Consider the following 21,098-nt stretch of genomic DNA (forward strand, 5'->3'; position numbering starts at 1 on the left):
CCCATTTCGACGAATTCGCCGAGACAGATATACACACTGACGCAAGCAGCAGAAGCCTTGGCGCCGTTCTTGTGCAGAGGGCTCACGGACTTGAAAGAGTTATTAGTTACGCCAGCCGATCGCTATCTAAAGCAGAAGCCAATTATTCCACAACTGAAAAGGAGTGCCTCGCCATAACCTGGGCTACGTCAAAATTTCGCCACTACCTCTACGGCAGTCCTTCAAAGTTGTGAGCGACCACCACGCCTTGTGTTGGCTAGCCACCTTGGAGGACCCTTCAGGTCGCCTCGCACGATGGAGCCTGAGACTTCAAGAATATGACATTACTGTCATTTACAAGTCCAGCAAGAAACACTCCGACACCGACTGTCTCTCTCGTGCGCCTGTCGACCAACCATCACCCGACGACCTGGATGACGACTACTTCTTGGGATTGATAACTACTGACGACTTCGCTGAACGACAGCACTTAAGGCCCTAATAGAATACCTCGAAGGCAGGACCGCCGAAGTCCCGAAGGTATTCAAGCGCGCTCTTGCGTCGTTCTTCCTGCGAAACGGTCTTCTCCAAAAGAAAAACTTTACACAGCTCCGAGCCAAGTACCTCCTTTCGGTGCCTTCAGCTCTGCGACCAAACTCCTGCAGGCCCTGCACGACGATCCGATGGCAGGGCACCTCAGTGTTTCTCGCAAGCTCGCGAGGATACAAGAAAGGTACTACTGGCCACGTCTTAACACCGACGTCACTCGTTATGTGAGGACATGCCGGGACTGTCAGCAACGCAAGACACCGCCGACAAGGCCAGCGGGACTTCTGCAGCCAATTGAACCACCTTGCCGAGCTTTCCAGCAGATTGGTATGGACCTACTGGGACCGTTCCCGACATCGTCTTTCGGAAACGAGTAGATCGTGGTAGCTACCGACTACCTCACCCGCTACGCCGAGACAAAAGCCATTCCAAAGGGCAGTGCATCCGAGGTAGCTAAGTTCTTCGTCGAAAATATCGTCCTACGTCACCACGCCCCGGAGGTCCAATAAATCGGCAATAAAAACAAGGAAGGATACTTTTTTTGCCCAATTACGCGATAGGTTAAAGCGAAACCCGAAAGAGTTCTGGAAGTATGTTAAACAAACTAGAAAAGACGATATAAGTATTCCTGCTCTGACCATGGAGGGTGATACTTTGTGCACCGATGAGGAAAAAGCTGAAGCTTTTAACAACTATTTCCTATCAGTTTTTACTCAAAGCACACCTGGCGATGTGAGGGAGCTTCTAGTCACGTGGCCTTTCATGAAAGACGTGTAGGTTTATATTACTGGTGTTGATTGCTTGTTACGGCAGATAGATACAACTAAAGCAGTTGGACCAGATGGTTTATCACCATTTGTTCATAAAAACTGTCACAGCGTTATTGTAAAGTATTTATGCGTGTTATATGAAATTACACTAAATACTGAAGTTGTCCCACATGACTGGAAAGTTGCAAACGTTATCCCGGTTCATAAATCAGGTGATAACAAGCTTGTCGAAAACTACAGACCCATCTTGCTAACAGCAATTTGCTGTAAGTTATTTGAGCACATCATATACAGTGAAACAGTTAAACACCTAGAGTCAATCAACTTCCTCACTTCATCTCAGCATGGTTTCAGAAATAGACGCTCATGCGTAACTCAACTAGTCGAATTTCAGCATTACATTGCACAATCTATAGACAGTGGCGCTCAAGTAGATGCAGTGTTCCTTGATTTCCGGAAAGCCTTCAAGACTGTTCCACACAATCTATTAGAATTTGCAATGTTCTCTGCAAACATAAACCTTAAAGTTATCAATTGGGTAAAAAACTATCTAAACGATCGACAGCAAAACGTAGTGCTTAACAAATCAAAATCATCTGCGGTAACCGTTACGTCCGGTGTACCGCAGGGGAGCGTATTAGGACCTTTGCTTTTCCTGATTTATATTAATAGCATAGTCGATGGTATTACCTCTCACATTAAGTTATTCGCAGATAATTGTGTAGTGTTTATAGAGTAATTAAATCGCACAAGGATGCTGAAATTCTGCAGCATGATCTCTACCGAATATCAACGTGGTGCCAAAAATGGAAAATGAGTCTAAACGTCCGTAAATGTTGCTGTGTATCATTCACCAACCGGATTAGTAAACTAGACACAACATACGAAATAAAGAATTCAATAATTACCAATGAATCCTATTATAAGTACTTGGGCATCTATTTTTCTGACAATTTCAAGTGGAATAAACACATTGACATAACTGTGACCAAGGCAGGCCGGATGCTATACTTCATACGCAGAAATTTTAGGCAAGCTTCACAGACCGTGAAACAAACCCTTTATCTCATGTATGTAAGACCTATTCTAGAGTATGCTTGCGTGATCTGGGATCCCCAACCAGCAATACTTGATTGACGCATTGGAAAAAATTCAAAACCAAGCAGCCAGATTTGTTAGCAACAACTATACTTCCTTTGCAAGCATCACAAAAATGAAACGAGCATTGAAATGGGAGACACTGATGGTAAGGAGGCAGAAACTCAGGCTTAAATTTCTTCATTGTATATATTATAATGGAAATGCCATTAAACCTCTTGATTATCTGTTCACACCAACGTACGTCTCTAATCGTCAAGACGATTTACGAAAAATATTAGAATATTGTTACAAAACCCACTCTTTCGGTAGTTCTTTTTTCGTAAAAACAATACAGGAATGGAACCGTCTACCGGATGATCTCGTCAATGAAACTGATAATGAATCCTTTTTTTCTTCATTGTAACAACTTCTACAAATCACTGCCACTAAGAATGGTTTGCTGTTTCGAAGCGTGTGGGTGTTTACAAATGCATGACTGTGACGTTTTCACTCACCAATATTCGAGTGTTTTTTTTTTTTTCTCTTAAAATATTTTGAGTGCTGTTTTATTTGTTGAATCTATTGTTTCGATTGAAAACTATGTAGTCAAATTATTATGTGTACCTCCCCTACGTAATGCCTCACGGCGATGTAGGTGAAATGTAAATAAATAAATAAATAAATAAATAAAATGAAAGTCGGCTATCGGAAGCGCCTGGTGGAGAGGCTGCCGCAGAAGCTTCGTGTCGGCAGGGAGCTTAAGATTGACATGCTCGGAGCTATTTCTATGTTGAGTAGATCGTGGGCAGATGTCGCGAAGGAGACCATTCAGAACTGCTTTAGGCATACCAGCTTACGCATGCCTGGTGATGACACCCCAAATTCTGACAACAGCACTGAAGACACCACAGATATTTCTGCCGAAGATTGGAACGAGCTGGCAGAGTTCCCGACTGCTGTAGAGGGATCGACATTCGACGACTTCGTCAGTGTGGACGATGATGTCGCCATCACGGGTCAGCTGCAACATGATGACTAGATTGCAGACGTCCTGCCGACCACGAGCCAAAGCGACAGCAGTAAGGAAATTGACGATGGTTTATTGCCTACACCCTCCGAAGTGATTAGTGCACTTGCGTTGGTCCGGCACTATTGCGTGAATGTGGAAGGTTGCGGCCTCGGCTCCTGCGACTCGTTGGACAACGTTAAGGCGTGCGTGCCGTTTGCGGCAGCGAAGTCATTGGCCCAGAAGAAAATCCAAGACTATTTTGTACCACAGTAGGGGCCGTAAGTAAGTGGCCATATTAATAAACTACTTTTCTTATAATTTATTATGAGCCTTTGTGTCAAATCCTATACCAGGCCTATATCGAATTATAACATATATCGAACTAATAAACGTTTATTGGCGAGTTCGATATACCCGGGTTCGACTGTATATGTATATATATATATATATATATATATATATATATATATATATATATATATATATCGTCACTTTTTCACAGTTAAACTCTTTTCATGCTACCAAACACCACCCACAAAAAAACCACCTATTTTTCTTCAAATACACTTCAGCACAGACGACTTCATTGAACAGCAACAGACTGACCTCGAACTGAGAAGACTCCGTTTATAGACTATCATTAAACAGCAACAACTGGACCAAGAAAGTAGTTTAGAAGTGCAATAAAGTGCAAGACTGGGCTAGTTTAAATCAACGGTAAAAGCGCAAGAAAACAAAGACACGAGATAAAAGACTACACACGGGAAATCGGCGCCTGTCTTGTGTGATCTCGTGTCTTCTTTTTATCAAGGAGTTTGGAAGGAGTTCCATTTACTGGCGGATAAACTTAGTTGCCATATTCAGGTATGAAACCAATAAGAATTAAAAAAGCTGTTCTATTTAAGCAACGATTTCTTGTACCATAGGTCAAGCAAGAGAGCATTGAACGCATAGTTCTAAGGTAGTGGGGTCATATACCACCAATGGGCACAACGATTTTTTTAGACCTCACTAATTTACTACAATGAACACCATTATTACTAAATTACAGTTAGAGACATCAATTAATGACCTTCATGCTTCTCTTGTCTATAATTGCCTACTAGATTCATTTGGTTATGCTTACTAATTCAGACTAGCAACGTGCGATCACTGAAGCACTCAGAAAACGGAGGGGGTGAAGAACACGCTTCTGTTTCTCTGGATTCATGTCATCGAAGTATTGCTTAAATAAATAAAAGTTACATAACTTACCAGGCTGTTCAGGTCCTGCCTGGTATCACTGCTCTGAGGTGGTACATACTTCTCGAAGCGGCACATAGTCAGAACCTCTTCTTCAATTAGAGACTTGGACAGGTACCTACAGTAACAAGGCACTAATTCAGGATTTACTGCTTGACAGAAGCAAGCTTATAGGGTGACTGGAAAAAAAGAGACCTCTCCCATTATTGCAAGCTCAGCTCAGGTGCACTTGTTTAATTGGCCACAACGCAAAAAACAAAGCAGGTGTTAAAGGAGCCTGGTGAGAACCTGCGTCAAATAAATGACAAACACTAAAGCAAAATGCAAACAATATTGAAAACCATATTGCAATACAATTCAGTTTGCAAAGAGTTTCTTTGGACAGCATGCCAGCAGCTGTAATCACTCGGACGATGGCATTGGTATGGGCTACACTAACACATTAAATTCACATCAGCCCATTTCAATCGCTTGTCCTGCTCAAATCCCTTGAAGTATGGCATTTACTAAAAAATGGTGTCTACTATGACATGAAGTTGCTTGTTTTGACAACCCTACGAAGTGCATCGTTTGAGAGTTAAATATCCTTGCCATGTGCCCAACTGAGATCAATGCTCAGAGCAAAATAGATTGATTTCGAATCAACTAAGTGATCTCATCATGAGTTGCAGTATGCCACAGTGCATACCAGTGGATGCGGAACTCTCCTTTCAGCTGTGTGTAGTTGATGCACCACCGAGCTGGAATGACGAACTTTATTGGCATTCAGATCAAAAGTCATGGATGGGTTCCTGTGCTCTGTGCTGGAATGCTATAACAGCCAGAAACAAAATCAAACTGAGATTTTACATGTCTTAAGGGATCACAAGCTCTGCTAGCAACCTGAGCAACCAATTCAGACAGAGCACACTACTTCACTCAGCATGCTTGTAAATTCCCAGTGCATATAATGCACAGCAGTTTAGCAGTGCACTACAGCATCCTGAAGACTGCCACATGACTGAATGTCGTACAGCGATCGATTCCCTAGCAGGGGCACTGGCTGCCACTATAAAAGAAGGAGACTGTGATTAAGTAAAAGCTACTGCGGGTAGAGCAAGCTCAAAAAATGGTGTCAACTTATGCAGCAGTGTTTCAGAAAAAGCTTTCTAAAAAGAATAAACTATGATCTGTGAACAGTGTGCACACAAAGGAACTCAACACAAGGTGACACTATTCACAGGTAACGACCCAAGATCATGACAGAGAAGTTCCAGAGAAGCTATGAGTGGGGGATTATTAGCTGTTTTATGTATTTTTCTTCAGGGTAGGCAGATTCAGCTTGTACGTATACATTTTAACGTTACCATGTTACCAGAATAACAGATTGCATTTACCGGGTTACCAGAACACTTGTTTTTAAAAGTTTTAGCTCCCCATACATAAAGGCTTGCAGACGTACGAAAGCATATACCTTTACGTCTGCACATAACATAAATAGTTATGATAACTGCATTTAAATATATTTAACTTAGGTACGATAAAATCCCTAGTGTGGCAAAATCACAAGAAGTTTTCTGTCGTGTCCACTATTCTCAAATGCACGAAAAGGTGAAGAGATACAAGGTTACTGCCACGATGGTGTGGACATCTTGCAACGCTTTGAGCAACCACAGTCACGATTGATTAATATGTGGAGTTCAACATCCCAAAACCACCATATGATTATGAGAGACGACGTAGTGGAGGCCTCCAAAAATTTCGACCACCTGGGGTTCTTTATTGTGCACCCAAATTTGAGCACACGGGCCTACAACATTTCCGCCTCCATCGGAAATGCAGCCGCCGCAGCCGGGATTCGATCCCCCAACCACAGTCACGAACAACACGTTACCTTACACCTAATGTTTTTGAAGTGAAAATGATTTAAAAAGGAATTTAAGTGTAATAATGCCACTGCAAGATTCTTGAAACAGACGTAAAATGAGCAGTATTTCTGCAATAACGATTTTGTTATTGCCTGGTTCACTTTGGCCTCGCCTTATGGCGTCACCTATCCCACTTGAAGGAGTGATCACATGTTTTCGACTTCGGTGTTCTAGGCCACCCTAGCTTTAGTAATACAGTTGAAACAATGTTAAAGCTATTGGCGCTTGCACTTCGGCTCATTTTGACTCGACGGCTGGAGCCCACTGTGGCTATCACGGGTCCTCACGAACAAAGGTGAATTTGCGAGATATGGCAGCAAACCTAAAGCCCACATGGTGGGTAGATTACGTTCCATAAAGGTTGACGTTTCGCAAAGCCCTGCGCATGTGCCGATTCTAGAATTTCAATACTCAAAGTATTTCAACTTCTCAAAAAATCAATATAGTTATAATGACAATAAATTGCCATGCAACATGCCTGGCCTTGCCTTTTGTTACAAAGCCCATTTCTAACAAAATTAAGACATTAGAATTCAATCAAGCAGAATTTCATACAGAATAATCAACAATCCACCCCATTCATACTATCAATCAAGTGATAGAGAAATGCTGAGAATACACCCAATCACTCTGCATAACCATCATAGGTTAGAAGAAAGCATTTGATTCAATAGAGATATTAGCAGTCATGCAGATACTGGGGAATCAAGGCGTTCATGAAGCATATATAAACATCCTGAAAGAAATCTACAGTGGATCAACTGCCACAATAGTGCTCCATAAATAAAGCGACAATACCAATAAAGGTGGGTGTAAGACGAGGGGATACAATTTTTCCGATGGTATCTACCACATGCTTGCAGGAAGTTTTCAAGGGCCTAGAATGAAGTGGTATGAATACGAGATAATAGAGGGTACTTTACTAAAATAGAGAGTATCCTAGTAACTTGCGCTTCGCTGATCACATTGCATTGCTGAGTGACTTGGGGCACGAATTACAATTCATGATTCCTGAATTAGACAGGGAGAGCAGAGAGGTAGATATTGAAATTGGTCTGCAGAAAACGGAAGTTTGTGCTAGAGTAAAAACAAGCAGCCTAACTGTAAACCAGCTTCTTCAAAAGCGAACTTTTGAAAAGATCAAAGCTGTTAAAGCACCTAAAAAAACTTAGTGTAACATCACCACCTCGTGGCATGCGAAGCAGTCCACTGACCTAAATTTCGTGCGGTGGTTGCTAGCAGTGCATCAAAGCGTCAGTGCCTACAGGATTGGGGTGAATTGAGGCAATACACAAGAGAAACAGGACAATGATGATGATGATGTTTGGTGCTTTGTGGCGCAAGGGCCATTTGATGGCTGAAAAGCGCCAGTCCATGGGACAAGAGATGTGAACAATGATTGTGATTAGCGGCTGTATAAGGGCCTTAAAATTCCTCACCCTAAGGCGGGTAAAAACATAGAAGTAATAAAATCATGACCATGCCCTAAAAAGTGTGTGGTGTTTATGGATGACGAAAGTTTGTGATAATAAAAACCATGGTGGACATGTATGGCATAAGCACTACTGTCTCGATCGTTCACACCCTTTTGTCCAAGGGTCGTGAGGCAAGTGCTTTGTTGAGTGTAGCCACCGCAGCGGAGACCTCCCTGGAGAGGTCGTGCTACGGAATGCTCGGGTATATATGAACTTCTTTCAAAAAAGCTAACAACAATTTATGTATGAAAAGTGGTTTCCTACCAACGAACATTACAGGATGAAGTGGTATCTGTTGTTGGTAGGGTAATGGAAAGCCTTGTTTTCTTAGCGTGTCTAATTCTTTACACTGGATCAGAATGTGAAGTACGGTGAGCGCTTCTCCACATCTATCACACAAAAGTGGATCGTCACCAGACAGAAGAAATGAATGTGTTGTGTGTGTATGTCCTGTTTTTAACCTTTTAAGTATTACTTCTGTGAGGTGTGATTTTGATACTGGCGACCAGTGACCAAGTTGCAGCTTGATGACATGCAATTTATTACTTGGGTGTGTGTCCCACGTGCTCTGCCGCTAACTCCTGAGCTTTCGTTTTAGAAAAGGTTTTGAGTCGAGTGCAGGAATCGGTACCAATGTATTGGTAGCAGTTTCGTTGGCGGATCCAGCTAGCTGGTCCACCAGAACGTTGCTTTGTATTTTGCGGTGTCCTGGCACCCAACAAACTACAACATGCTGCTTGGATGAGTACACTGTGCATAAGAGCGAATAAAGCGAGACAAGGACAGGGTTTTTGTGCTTTTTAAAAGTCTTCAGAGCTTTTCTACACATAAAAAATCTGTATATATCATTGCCTTCTGTAGTTTTATCTTTTTAATGTGTTTAACGGCCGCAAGTATCGCATAAGCTTCGGCGGTGAAAATGCTTCTATTAGAGTGCAGGACGCCGGCTTCCGAAAAGGATGGGCCGACGGCTGCGTAAGCGACAGAAGTGTTGGACTTTGAAGCATCAGTAAAGAATTTAGCACATGTGTATTTATGTTGTAGTTCTAAGAAGTATGTTTGAATATGTGCAGTCAGCGCATGCTTCGTAACCTCTAGAAAAGACACGTCGCAATCTACTGCCTGCCACTGCCACTATAGCAGGCATACCACAGAACACCTACCAGTTTAGAGATCGGAAACTGTACTTCTGGGCTGTTGTATCAAAGTAACATGCAAATACGTAGCGGCGGAGTACTGAACTGCAATACCGCGAGTCCAGATGGCGCTGGTAGTATTATCATCATCATTAAACAGGCGCATTTTTTGTTGCAGCTGGGGGCTAGCGGCTGGCTTGTGCTGCTCGCTTCCTCTGTTTTTTTTCTTTCTTTTTTCGTTGCTAAATCGCGCTTCGCGTCTGTAATTATTGCCAGGTGACCTAACTGGCCTCGACTGACTAAAACAACGTGAAAAGAGTAAGGTTTTCATCATTTATTGCGAGTGTCTAAGCCGGTACAACCAATGTAAATGGTCGGGTCCAAACAAAAATCACTCATTTATATCAAAAGCTTTCAATGCATGGGTAAAGACTCTTGAAAGCTAAAAAGCGAATGCATATAACTGAACATCAAGATCGCTGAATGAACGTCGCTCTCATTGTGTTGCGGCATTCAAGTTTAAATAGCGTGGCTTCAAGACAAGGGTCCGATTCTGCCGTCAGACGCAGCGTTTGCCCTGTAGTGTTAATCTTGAAGTGAAGTGAATGCATGACGTGGAATCGGGAAGGAAACTTGCACATTGCCGATAGATAGCTTGAAAAGTGAGAGCAATGTAGTTTTGCTAAACTTGTTAAATAAGCAATTGCAGATGCGTGCAGTTCTAAATTTTTCTCTGCAATGCTACATTGAGTACTTCACAATTGTGCAACGTCGCATCGTGTGAACAGGGTAGGCACTAGTATTGATTCTCAGCTGTGAGCCCATATCATAGGTAATATGTATTCAGTTGATGGGCCTACAAAATATTTCAGGCTTGCTACATTTATTGTTAGAGTAAAGTTACACAGTTACTACAGCTAAAATTTCTCGCTGCAGGTAATGACATGACTTCTGAGTATGCAGCGAACATGTATGCTTAAGGAACAGTTACGAGGTGTGTACTTACAGATCAAAAGGGCCGAATTCTAACAAAATAAGCTTTAGGCATGCATTGTACAATTTTCTTGTTTGTACATCTTTGTTGGTGTTCTTACAGTATACTATCTGCTCAGCTCTGAGCACAATCTCTTTTTTGCATAGACATATCAATAGAACTTGAGCACTCTCTTGCAAGCAAGCATTCCTGACATTAATTGACAGTACATGATGTGAATCTGCCCAAATACTGGATCAATAAAGGTCACATTTATTACACACTTGTTATTGTGTTTACTTTTTCAGTATACTTGTGCTTGAAAGCTCAAGTTGTTTTCTCCCTGCTACTATACATTACAATGGTTCAATGGCACAAAATCGCACTTACAACGAACATCTCCGAGCGCCGCTGATCGGTTACAGCGAACAGAGTCAGCGGTTTGCCGACTTCTCGGGAAACCAATTTCGACCACCGATCAGGCATCGGCGAGGTGCCCATACATTCTTATTGTTAAACGCCGACCCTGCCTCCGTGCCCCTCAAGTTGCTGCTCTCCCCGACCATTTTTTGTTACGCACCCCTTCGTCCTTTGTCCCCCTGTTACTCTGAGCACCCCGCATCGCCAGACGAGGCCCGTGCTTTCACACTGCCGTTGATCTTTGGAACACCGGTCGGCCATCTACCCCGTTTTTGATTGCTGGTACTGTCGTTGGCGACGGCAGCCTGGAGTGACCAGACCATTTGCTAACATCGTCGGCCACCGACTGTGTCCGATAGTCTGCGCCTAGTGCACGCGCATACGCTATTCCATCGACTTTGATAATTTGCGATTCATTTCGTGTGTAGGACTTGTTCTTGCTTACTTCGCACTCAACTCAGCACGCCTTCCGCTCGCGTGCGGAAGCGCGATAACGGCTGTTAATTTGCGCGAAACGAATCGCGAAATATCGAAGTTCATGAGGCCACGCAAACCCGCCGGCGCAACGAAACAATTTTTTTACTAGGGCCGCCGATTCTTCGTACACCGCCCCGCGCACCGATTCAGGCGGCCATGCACTTTTTCCAAGTTGTTCTACGTGCGAGTTTCGTGGACCTTTCAAGCAAGCTGCCCAACCTGCCTCCTTTCTGTGCGTTTTCGTTTTCAAGGTCGCCCTCCCGCCGCATCCTCCCCTCTCTTTATCGGAACACCTTGCTCTTCTCTCGCGAGTCTGCTCACCTCTGTTCATCACAACCCTCGCCCGTCTCCGCCGCTTCGCGATGCCCGCCACGCTGGCTCGAATTAGTTTCGTTTTCTGACTGGAAACGGGCCCAGAGCTGTTCCACGCGCTCGGGCATGTGTGTCGCGTGTGCGCGTCTTGCTCACTCTTGGTGTGCATGTGGGGTCATGATGGCCGACGGGAGGACTAGCACGCTTCTTCGTGCCGCTCAACAAAACGTCGAAAGTGTGACCGCTTGGTTTGAGCGTAATCAGCGCGTTAATTGCCACGTTGCTAAGCGCTTGCTCATAGCTGTTGACCACCTGGCAGCCAACTTGCCGGTTCGAAAGTCCCTGTATTCGGCTGTGGAGGTGGTGAATATTTCGTGGGAAGTGGTGACGGCTACATGCACGCGAAACTGTTTTCGCCAGGCCGACTTCGATGACGTCGGGCCCGATGCCGAGCCTGAAGCTTCCGAACAGGACCATTGCGGCGGCGATTTGTGGAATCGCCGCCGACGTGGTCCTGTTCATGGCACACAGGTTTCTTTCGCTAGGCCCCTAACACAGAGAGAATAGGGCTGTCTCATGAAAGGCCGTTTTTCAAACACAGAAGAACTTGAAATGTTATTGATTGTCGAATGTGAAGGATGTTCCTTGTCTACATTCACATTAAGATAATATTTAAAAGACATGCAACATCTCTGTAGGTGGAGCGACCATTCGTTCGATTCCACGAACAGGCTGTCCGCGGGGCTAGTGCAAAAAGAACCGGTAGAGAGACGGATGCCTGGATGATGAACAGGGTCGAGCATTTTAAGGGCAGTAGGTGTCTCATACTGATATGCTATTGCCCCATAGTCTAGGCAGGTACGTAAGAGGCTTTCATACAAATTCATTAAACCCTTTTTGTCACTTCCCCACATAATGTGTGACAACACTTTTAGAATGTTCATTGCTTTTATGCACTTGTTTTTTAAATACTTCATGTGGTGGTAAGAAGGTTAGCTCGGCATCCAAGATTAGGCCTAAGAATTTGTGTTCAATATTAACAGAAAGACGTTCCCCATGCAGTTGAACATCGTGTTGAGAATGAATGCCTCTCTTCCTGGAGAACAGGACACACGTGCTTTTCCGTGTAATCAGTCGGAACCCGTTTTCTTCTGCCCAATTGGATACTTTGTTCAAACCAAGCTGAACCTGCCGCTCACACATGGCCAGATTGCAAGATTTGAAATCAAGCTAGATGTCGTCGACATATGTGCAATAAAACATATTGCGAGGGATAGACATGTGCAAGAAATTCATTTTGATAATAAAAAGTTTGTAACCAAGTACACTACCTTGTGGCACTCCTGCTTCTTCAACAAAGGTTTTGGAAAAAACGCTGCCCACTCGGACACGGAATGTCCGCTTTGACAAGTAACTTTGGATTATAGTGAGCATTCTGCCACGCACACCAAGGTAGGACTGGTCCCTTAATATTCCTAAGCGTCATGTTGTCTCATAAGCCTTTTCGATACCAAGAAACACCAAAAAAAAGTATTGATTGTGGACGAAAGCCTCTCTGATCTGTGCCTTAATACAAACAAGGTGGTCTGTGGTGGATCTACCTTCTCGAAATTCTCACCGGCATGGGTTGAACAAATTGTTTGTTTCAAGGAAATATACAAGTCGGCAGTTTATCATTTTTTCTAAAAGTTTGTACAAGCAGCTTGTAAGTGCCATAGGCCTATAACTCGAAACTGAAGAAGGGTCCTTGCCCTCTTTCAAAATGGGAATAATAATAGCCTCTTTACAGGAAGCACGAATAGTGCCAGAAAACCAGAAAGCATTGTACAAACAAAGTAAAGTTTTTTGCATTTCAATTGGGAGGTTTTTCAGCATTTCATACAGCACACAGTTGGAACCAGGGGCGGAATTACTGCAGGAGTTTAGTAGTGTTTGGAGCTCATGTAAGCCAAAAGCTTGGTTGTATGCCTCGTACTTTGTACATTTGCGTTCTAGTTTCTGCTTTTTATTCTTGTTTTGTATTTTTGGAAAGCATCAGTATAGTGTGACGAGCTAGACACTTGCTTAAAGTATGCGCCCAGGAAGTTCGCCTAATCTTCCAAGCTGTCACCATGCGTGTTTACGAGTGGGTATGAGTGTGCTTGTCTTCCTGCTATTCTACTAACCATGTTCCGGACTTTAGCCTCCTGTGTATATAAATTGATCCCTGATAAGAACTTCTGCTAGCTTTCTCTTCTGGCCTGCCGATGCGTTCTCCTGACACAAGACATAATTTTCTTAAAGCTGTCAAGATTGTGCGCTGTCGGTGAGTTTCGAAGCAACCTCGATGCCCTGTTCTGCTCCCTTTGCGCACTCCGACACTCAGTGTTCCACCATAGGACATGTCGCTTGCCAGGCATTCCAGATGTTTGCAGTATCCACTTGGCTGCTGCGTCAGTAAGAAAAGCTGTGAACTACTGCACAGCTTTATTAATATTTAACCTACATATGTCAGTCAACTTAAACGAGTAGTGTTGTGAAACTGTTCCCAGTCTGCTTTGTTTATCAGCCGTTTGGGAACATGTGGAGGACATTCATATGTTGTTGGTGAACTCAACACTACAGAAAAATGGTCACTTCCATATAGACTATTTATGATTTTACATTTCAGGAGAGGTAGAAGTGAAGGAGATACCATGCTGAGGTCTATAGACGAGTAAGTTTTGTTGGCAACGTTATATTATGTTGGCTCTTTCCTATTCAACAGACAGACACCGAAAGAGAAGAGAAACCGTTCAATGAGACGACCTCGTGCATCACAGCGAGAATCGCCCCACAGACCGCTATGTGCATTTAGGTCCCCAAGGAGCAGATAAGGTTCAGGTAGTTCGTCTATTAAAGACTAGAATTCACGTCTTTCAAGACGGTGGTGTGGAAGTATGTACAGAGAGCAGACGGTGACGAGTTTGTTTGAAAGTACTGCTCAGACAGCCACCGCCTCAAGGACAGCCACCGCCTCAAGGATGTCTGGAGTGGTAAATGTGTACACGCTACTCCTTGATCAACCATAATATGGCCACGCCACCGAATGACGCCACAGCATCAACTTGGTTGTTTTGGAATATGACGTAAGCACGTAGAAAATTTGTATGGGAGGATTTTAGGTGTGTTTACTGTACACACAGCACTTTTGGTGAGTGTTTGTGTAAGAACTCTTGGACGTCGTCAAGGTTTTCAAGCAGTCCTCTGACGTTCCAATGTATACTTTGTGTTTCCATATTGGAAGTAAAGTAGCGCTGTGTGTACGTTAAGGAAGTGACTTGTTTAAGCTGAAAGTTCGAGCTCAGGTTACAGGGCTGTCATCAGGTCCTGTTATGAGCTTTTTAGTTCTCTTGGCGCGCCGCTCTATACGTATCCACTGCCTCCTCGGAGGCACTGGATGCCCGCACATGCGAGCTGGTTGTTCGAAGTTTGGGCCTCTCCTGGTGAGGTGAGGCCTTGAGACCCGAGGACCCTGGAGTCTGCTCAATAGTAGGCGGAGTAGACTCAACTACTGCCGCCTTGAGGGCAGGCGCCACAGCCAATGGCTCGCTCTGCGCAGGTCGAAGGAGTGGCGAAGGCTGGTGCGATGCTGCCCCCTGACGTGCCGCCTCAGCATATGTGGGGCCATAATATGGAGACTCTTCTTGCTTTTTTAAAGGTGGCGTTTTCTTTTATCTTTAATGTGATGATCTCTTTTTCTTTTTTCCAAAAGGGACAGGAGCGTAAGTATGTGGCATGATTCTTGCCACTGTTCACACAGTGTGCTGGTGCTTCGCAATTGTCGGACGCGTGGCCCACAACTCCCCACAGAGCACAAGTTTCCTGGCCACGACAGCTTTGCGAGCCGTGGCCATATCTCTGACATTGAAAGCAACGGCAGGGGTTAGGAATCTATGCCCTCACAGAAGTTTTTGTATACCCTCTTTGAATGGTTTCTGGCAAATCGCTCGAAACAAAGGTCAGTATGAAGTGTTTAGTTGGTGTTTCCTTTTTTTCTCTTTTTATCTAAATGCCCTGTATGTTGGTCTCGTTCTGACTCTTCCATCCTTCCAGAAGTTCAGCTTCGGTCAGGTAGAGCAAATCTGGTTCGATACTGCCCGGCGAGCCGAGTTCATAGACCTGTGCGGTGTAATACTGATTGGTGTGTAGCCAAAAGTTGTGAGAGTTCTGCTTTTCGAATTGGCCTTTCTCTCATAACTCAAGGAGTACATTTCCGCTGGCGATTTTTGTAACCTTGTACCCGGCATCGAGAGTTTCGGTTAAACACCTAGCCCCTACGAAGGGGGATACAGTTTGGGCTTGCTTGTTAGTTTTCTCGAAGTGTATAAAATAGAAGTGAGAAAAGATTTGTCTTGGTCGGTTGAAAAAAATTTATGCCTTCGGTGCGTACCCGCTTTAAGGAGGCACGATCGCTAAGCAAAGGGAAAGCTTTATGCACGCTGATTGTATGTTGCTCAGCAGCGTTGGCAGTCACCCACCACGGAGCCCAACAAGGGATGCTGCAAGTCTGCGGATGCTGAAAGCTTGCAGATGTCAGCCGTACAACACTGCTATAACCCAATGCGTCTAGGCCAAAGTAGGCTATTTGCACAGGGTTATTTCTTGCCGCCGAGAAAATTGAAAGTAAACAGAAGGGAGAAGAAGACAGGAAAGATAAAAAAGTGAGAAAGGCGAAGGTGTAGGGAGAGAGATAGGAAAAGGCGACTGCTGATTTCTCCTGGGTAGGTCAGCACAGGAGTGCCGTCTACGTGAAGCCGGGGCCAAAGGTGTGTTTTGCCTCTGCCGGGGAGCCTTAAACGTCCAATCACCCAGCGTCGGCTCAACCCCCAGGATCCCCTTTTCCTCGTACATGGCAGAGCCACGCACGGCTAGGCGTGGGAGGGGCTAGGCGTGGGAGGGAGTCAAAACTCTCCCACTAGCTTAGGTCTGTGGTGTCGCTACGCACCAAACGCCTACTTGCGCACACGCCCCTACGGGGGAGAAACAGGACAAGCATACTGAACCGGGCGCAAAGTGTGCCTTCAACTGGTGGATCTCAATCTACAAAAATTAAAATTGGAAAAAATGTCACGCATTCGATTTGAGGACACTGCGCATACAAGGGAGAGCTCAGCCAAAACAGAAGTTGAAATTGTATCGGCGGACGCGTCTTCACTAGGGTGCTCACAGTGAAGTACTGCTTCAAAATCAGCTGTCTGGTGAGAGACGTCCAGTATTATACGCCTCTAGATCGCTCACAAAAATAGAGCAGAGGTATTCACAAATCAAAGAAGAAGTGTTAGCTTTAATTTTAGCTGCAAAACGCTTCAACGAATTCCTAAGAGGCCTCACGTTCCTATTTGGGACATACCACAAGCCTCTCCTCCAGCTATCGGCTCGAAATCCTCTTGATTCTTTACCGCCAAGTATTCGAAGGTTCAAGATGCGTCTCATGCGGTACTCACTCACACTTACTCACGTCCCGGGGAAAGCATTGCTATGACAGACGCACTTTCTAGAGCGAGAGTGATAGGGCACGGTCCGGGCGCTTTCTGTCGGAGAGCTGCCTGATGCAGACATTTCGGCTCACGTGGGGGGAGTCGTTCAGTACGCGTTCTCCAACGACATGCTTGAACGCATACGTTCAGAGCAAGCAAACGACCTTGAATGTGCGTCGTTTCTCGAAGCTCGTTCAGTACGAGTTCTCCAATGACACGTTCGAACGCATACGTTCAGAGCAAGCAAACGACCTTGAATGTGCATCGTTTCTCGAAGCTTGCATGCACGGTTGGCCCGCTAAGCACCACCCACCACAGCTTCTGAAGCCATTCTGAACGCATCGCGGTAACATCACGGTTTGCAAGCAGCTGCTTTTGAAGGACTCAAGGCTGGTGATTCCATGAGCGCTGCAGAAAGAAATGCTTAGACGGGTTCACAAGGGACACCAGGGAATCAATCACACGCTGCGGCGCGAGCGCGAAAGAATCTCTTTGGTGGCCAGGAATTAGCAAAGACATTGCACAAACCGTGGACAACTGCCAACCATGTGCGACAGAGCAAATCCAATTTTCCGAAGCAATGACTTCATCGCAAACAACCAAGCTGTCATGGCGAAAAATCGGAATTGACTTATTTGAGATAAAAGGAGTAGTCTATCTTGTCGCTGTTGATTATCACTCCATACTCTGAGCAGGCCCTGCTAGATAGAGGAACGTCGAAGGCAGTTATCCAGCATCTGAAAAGCTGCTTCGCCAGGCATGAGATACCGCAAACGGTAATATCGGACAACGCATCACAATGCATCTTGTTCACAATTGCTGATTTTGCAAGAAACTATGGCCTCAGGCATGTCACAACAAGTCCTCGTTACCCACAACCTAATGGGGAAGCTGAGCGCATGATAGAGACTCTTAAAAGACTTTTGAAGAAAGCCGAGGACCCCTACATCGCCTTGCTGAACTGTAGAAACACACCGGGCCAAGCCGGCCATAGTCCAGCACAACTGGTAATGAGCCGCCGTTTAAGATCAAAAGTACCGTGCATGCCGTCCACGCTAAAGCCAGAAGTAGTAAAGGCTTCTTGGAAAGAGCAAACAGAAAAATGCAGACAGAAACAAAGATGTATTTTGACAAACACCATGCTGCGAGACCTCTTCCCTGTCTATCCACAGGCATTCAAGTATGGCTGACAGAGGCGCCGAGGGCACGGTCCTACGTCCTTCCAAAACACAGAGATCTTACTAGGTCTCAAATGAAGGAAAAACCATGTGCAGAAACAGGCGTCATCTGTTCCATCTCCCACATGAAGGAGAAAGAAGTCCGGTGAAGACGGAGGAGCATCCACAAAACAGCAAGCCAACGGACGTGACGGATAAATACATCAAAGCTGCGAAGTCGTCTGACATCCAAGAGCCTCGTTATTCAAAGGAAACTTCCAAGTCCAGAAAAAAAACGACACAATATGGGCGCGTCAAACGAGCTCCGAGAAGACTGATGACTAATTTGTGAAATGTTTTTCTTCCATGGCAGGCCCACGATGCTTATCAAATGGGGAAGATGTGACATCATCCTGCTTCATTTCATGGCCGCCTGTTCCTGAGACAAGCGCTATCTATGTTTCTATTATCCGGTTAACACGGGAGTCATGTGATGATTCAGACTATATATATTTCACGACGAAACATTAAAGAGGGCTTATTTTCTTTGTCACGATTGAATGAGCATCTGTCGATCACTCTGACGAGCTTGACAGAAGCATTTCAAATTGAAACACATGTGTGATCGTAATGTTCGAGAGAAAATGAAAAAAAAACCTGGTGGTTATCTGCATTTCAAACAGGTTGAGAAAGGTTGCTGTCAGAAATGATATCAGATTGGTCTCTTCCACACCAAGCCAACTCGTAGGCCCGTGTAAAAGGGTTGCACAGCTCGACACAAAAAGCAGAGCTTGCGAAATCAAACATGTAAAAAAATAGAACGCATGTGACACATGTGTGATGTATAGCATTCCGCTTATTACAATAAGTAACACATTGGGCAATCTGGTCGATGCATTAACGTTTGTTCACAGGAGCTTGCAAATCTTCTACCCTCTGGCACTGGTGGTAACCTTCCGCTACATTGTAAGCAGTGCGGTTGTACACCCATGTTTCGACATGTATCCATAGTAGGTAAAGCTAAGACAAAACATGAAAGGCAATTGCTTGAGGCGTACCAAATTTGGAAAAATGTGTAAGCGCAGCTTCTGTGTTTTTGACCCGGAAAGAGTGTGACTGTTTTGAGCAGTGGTGACTTGCATGGATAAGGTAGGTGCAGTGATCAATAGTACTGCACCTTTGCGCATGCTCTGTACCAACTTAGGATGAGGCAGGTTCACACCACCCCCTCCCGAAATGTCAGTTGCTAACAGCCACCTCTGTGTTTACTGTCTCTGCTTCTGCCTCTCAGCTTTTGCCTTTTGTGATGTTTTAGTGGCTTTCTTCAAGTTTACGTACTGTGTTCTTTGTCCGTGTGTAACTTTGCACTACAATGTTTTTCTTCAGAGGACTTGATACCTTCAGGTAGTATGCGAGGAATTATTGGTCAGCTGCCAGCTAGTCATAAGTGTTTACTCCCATAATCCTCCCACTTTTTTTGGTGAAGACCCGATAAAAAGTTGGGGGATGCGAGAATTAAGCAAGGAAAACTTTTCGCGAAAACTTACGGAGAGGGGGGGGGAAGAAGTGGCCGCAAATCGAGATTCTCACGCTATAGCAATGAACTACAGTTGAAACCCGCAATAACGAAATCGCCGGGGAAACCGCAAAATTTCGTTTTCGTGAGAATTTCGCTGCTGCGAGTACGAGACATAAAAACAGTGATACGGCCTGCAGAACGAAAATTTATTGCCGACCCTTGCCATGCAACAACTTCAAAGCTCTCCCTTCGCACTGGAAAAAGTGGTCCATTGCTACGTCGTCGTCATGTGCGCCGAAGAAGGAGTGAAGGGTGTCCAGCACATCTAAAACAACCCGCGGGTTGTTTTGGATGCGCTAGTGCGTCGTTCCTGCCCGCAGTCTCACTGTCAGCGGAGTTAGGGCTAAAGCCAACTCCGATGAGGCGCCGCGCTCGTAGACCGCGCGCTCGCTCGTAGTAATCTTACCGTCCATCCCGGTGCAGTTACTCGCAGTAATCTGACCGTGCCGCCGCTTACAGTTCGTTGCTTGCGACGAAGCACGTTGCCACAAGTGTGCTAGTGCGTCGTTCCTGCCCGCAGTCTCGCTGTCGGTGGAGTGAGGGCTAAAGACGACTCCGATGACGCGGCGCGCTCGTAGTAACCTGATCGCGCATCTGCCTACTGCTCCTAACTAAAGCATAATTATATCTTAAGTGATCATGGAGCCGTGAACACATCACGAAGTAGCAATTTTCGAGAGCCATGTCCTCGCGACGCACAAGGAGCAGACGACGATCTCCCGGAGCGAGCCTCGGGCCAATGGGGAGGCGAGCTGAGGAAACATGGCGGCCACAGCCAATGTGCGCCGAAGAAGGACTAAAAAGAAAGGCCTCGAAACGACCTTCAAACATTTGCTTTTTGTGCACTTGTTTTTAAGGGAGGTGCCAGCTGAGGCGGGAAAGTTAAACCCGGAGAAACTCTCTTTCCGATGAGCCCAAGAATCGCTGTTTTCTCGCGATTTCTAGAAAAATTTCCAGGTGGGTGAAATGAATTTTCCGAAGCACTTCTGCGCGGTTTTCAGCGTAGATATTTTGGAATCGGATAGAAAAAGGGTTCCAGAAACTGAAAACTTGATTAAAAAAAAAATCGATTTTTTTTGCTATTTTTCGTGATCCCAAAGCCGTGTCACCCCCGAAGTAAACAAAAATAATGACGGTACCCACGCTAGCGCGGCAAAAGCAGACGTTTATAAATTTTGAGTGCGCATAACACGCATACGAGCATATTTTCGAAAGTTAACCTTTGGCGGGAGGGTAAAATAAGGCCCCCACCATGGTAGAAAATTTGTTAATGCGGGATCGCTGTCCAAAAACACTTTGTTGCCGCGAGATACGTAATACATGGGCTTCTATGAACGTTCGCCGGAGATTCGGCAATATTTTGTTGCCGCGGGGATTTCGTACTCGCGGGGTTTCGTTATTGTGGGTTTCGACTATACAAGCTTTGAGAACTACCAATGAAGACTTATCTTAACAATAAAGCCACAAGTTCAACACAAAACAAAATTTATTTCAGGCACAAAAGTTACAAGCAAATAGAGAAGAGTTTTCGAATA

At 44.9% G+C, this 21,098-nt stretch overlaps 1 protein-coding gene across 2 annotated transcripts in view; it reads right to left on the bottom strand.

Moving 5' to 3' along the window:
- LOC119160937 (DNA mismatch repair protein Msh6) overlaps positions 1 to 21,098 on the bottom strand; it is a 619,403-nt gene that overhangs the window by 337,050 nt on the left and 261,255 nt on the right. For both annotated transcript variants that reach the window (XM_075880344.1, XM_037413220.2), the window contains exon 17: positions 4,642 to 4,747. In XM_075880344.1, coding sequence (XP_075736459.1) covers positions 4,642 to 4,747 — 106 coding nt within the window. The remainder of the gene's footprint in view (positions 1 to 4,641; positions 4,748 to 21,098) is intronic.

Source organism: Rhipicephalus microplus, chromosome X (genome assembly GCF_043290135.1).
Source record: "Rhipicephalus microplus isolate Deutch F79 chromosome X, USDA_Rmic, whole genome shotgun sequence".
Taxonomy (NCBI): domain Eukaryota; kingdom Metazoa; phylum Arthropoda; class Arachnida; order Ixodida; family Ixodidae; genus Rhipicephalus; species Rhipicephalus microplus.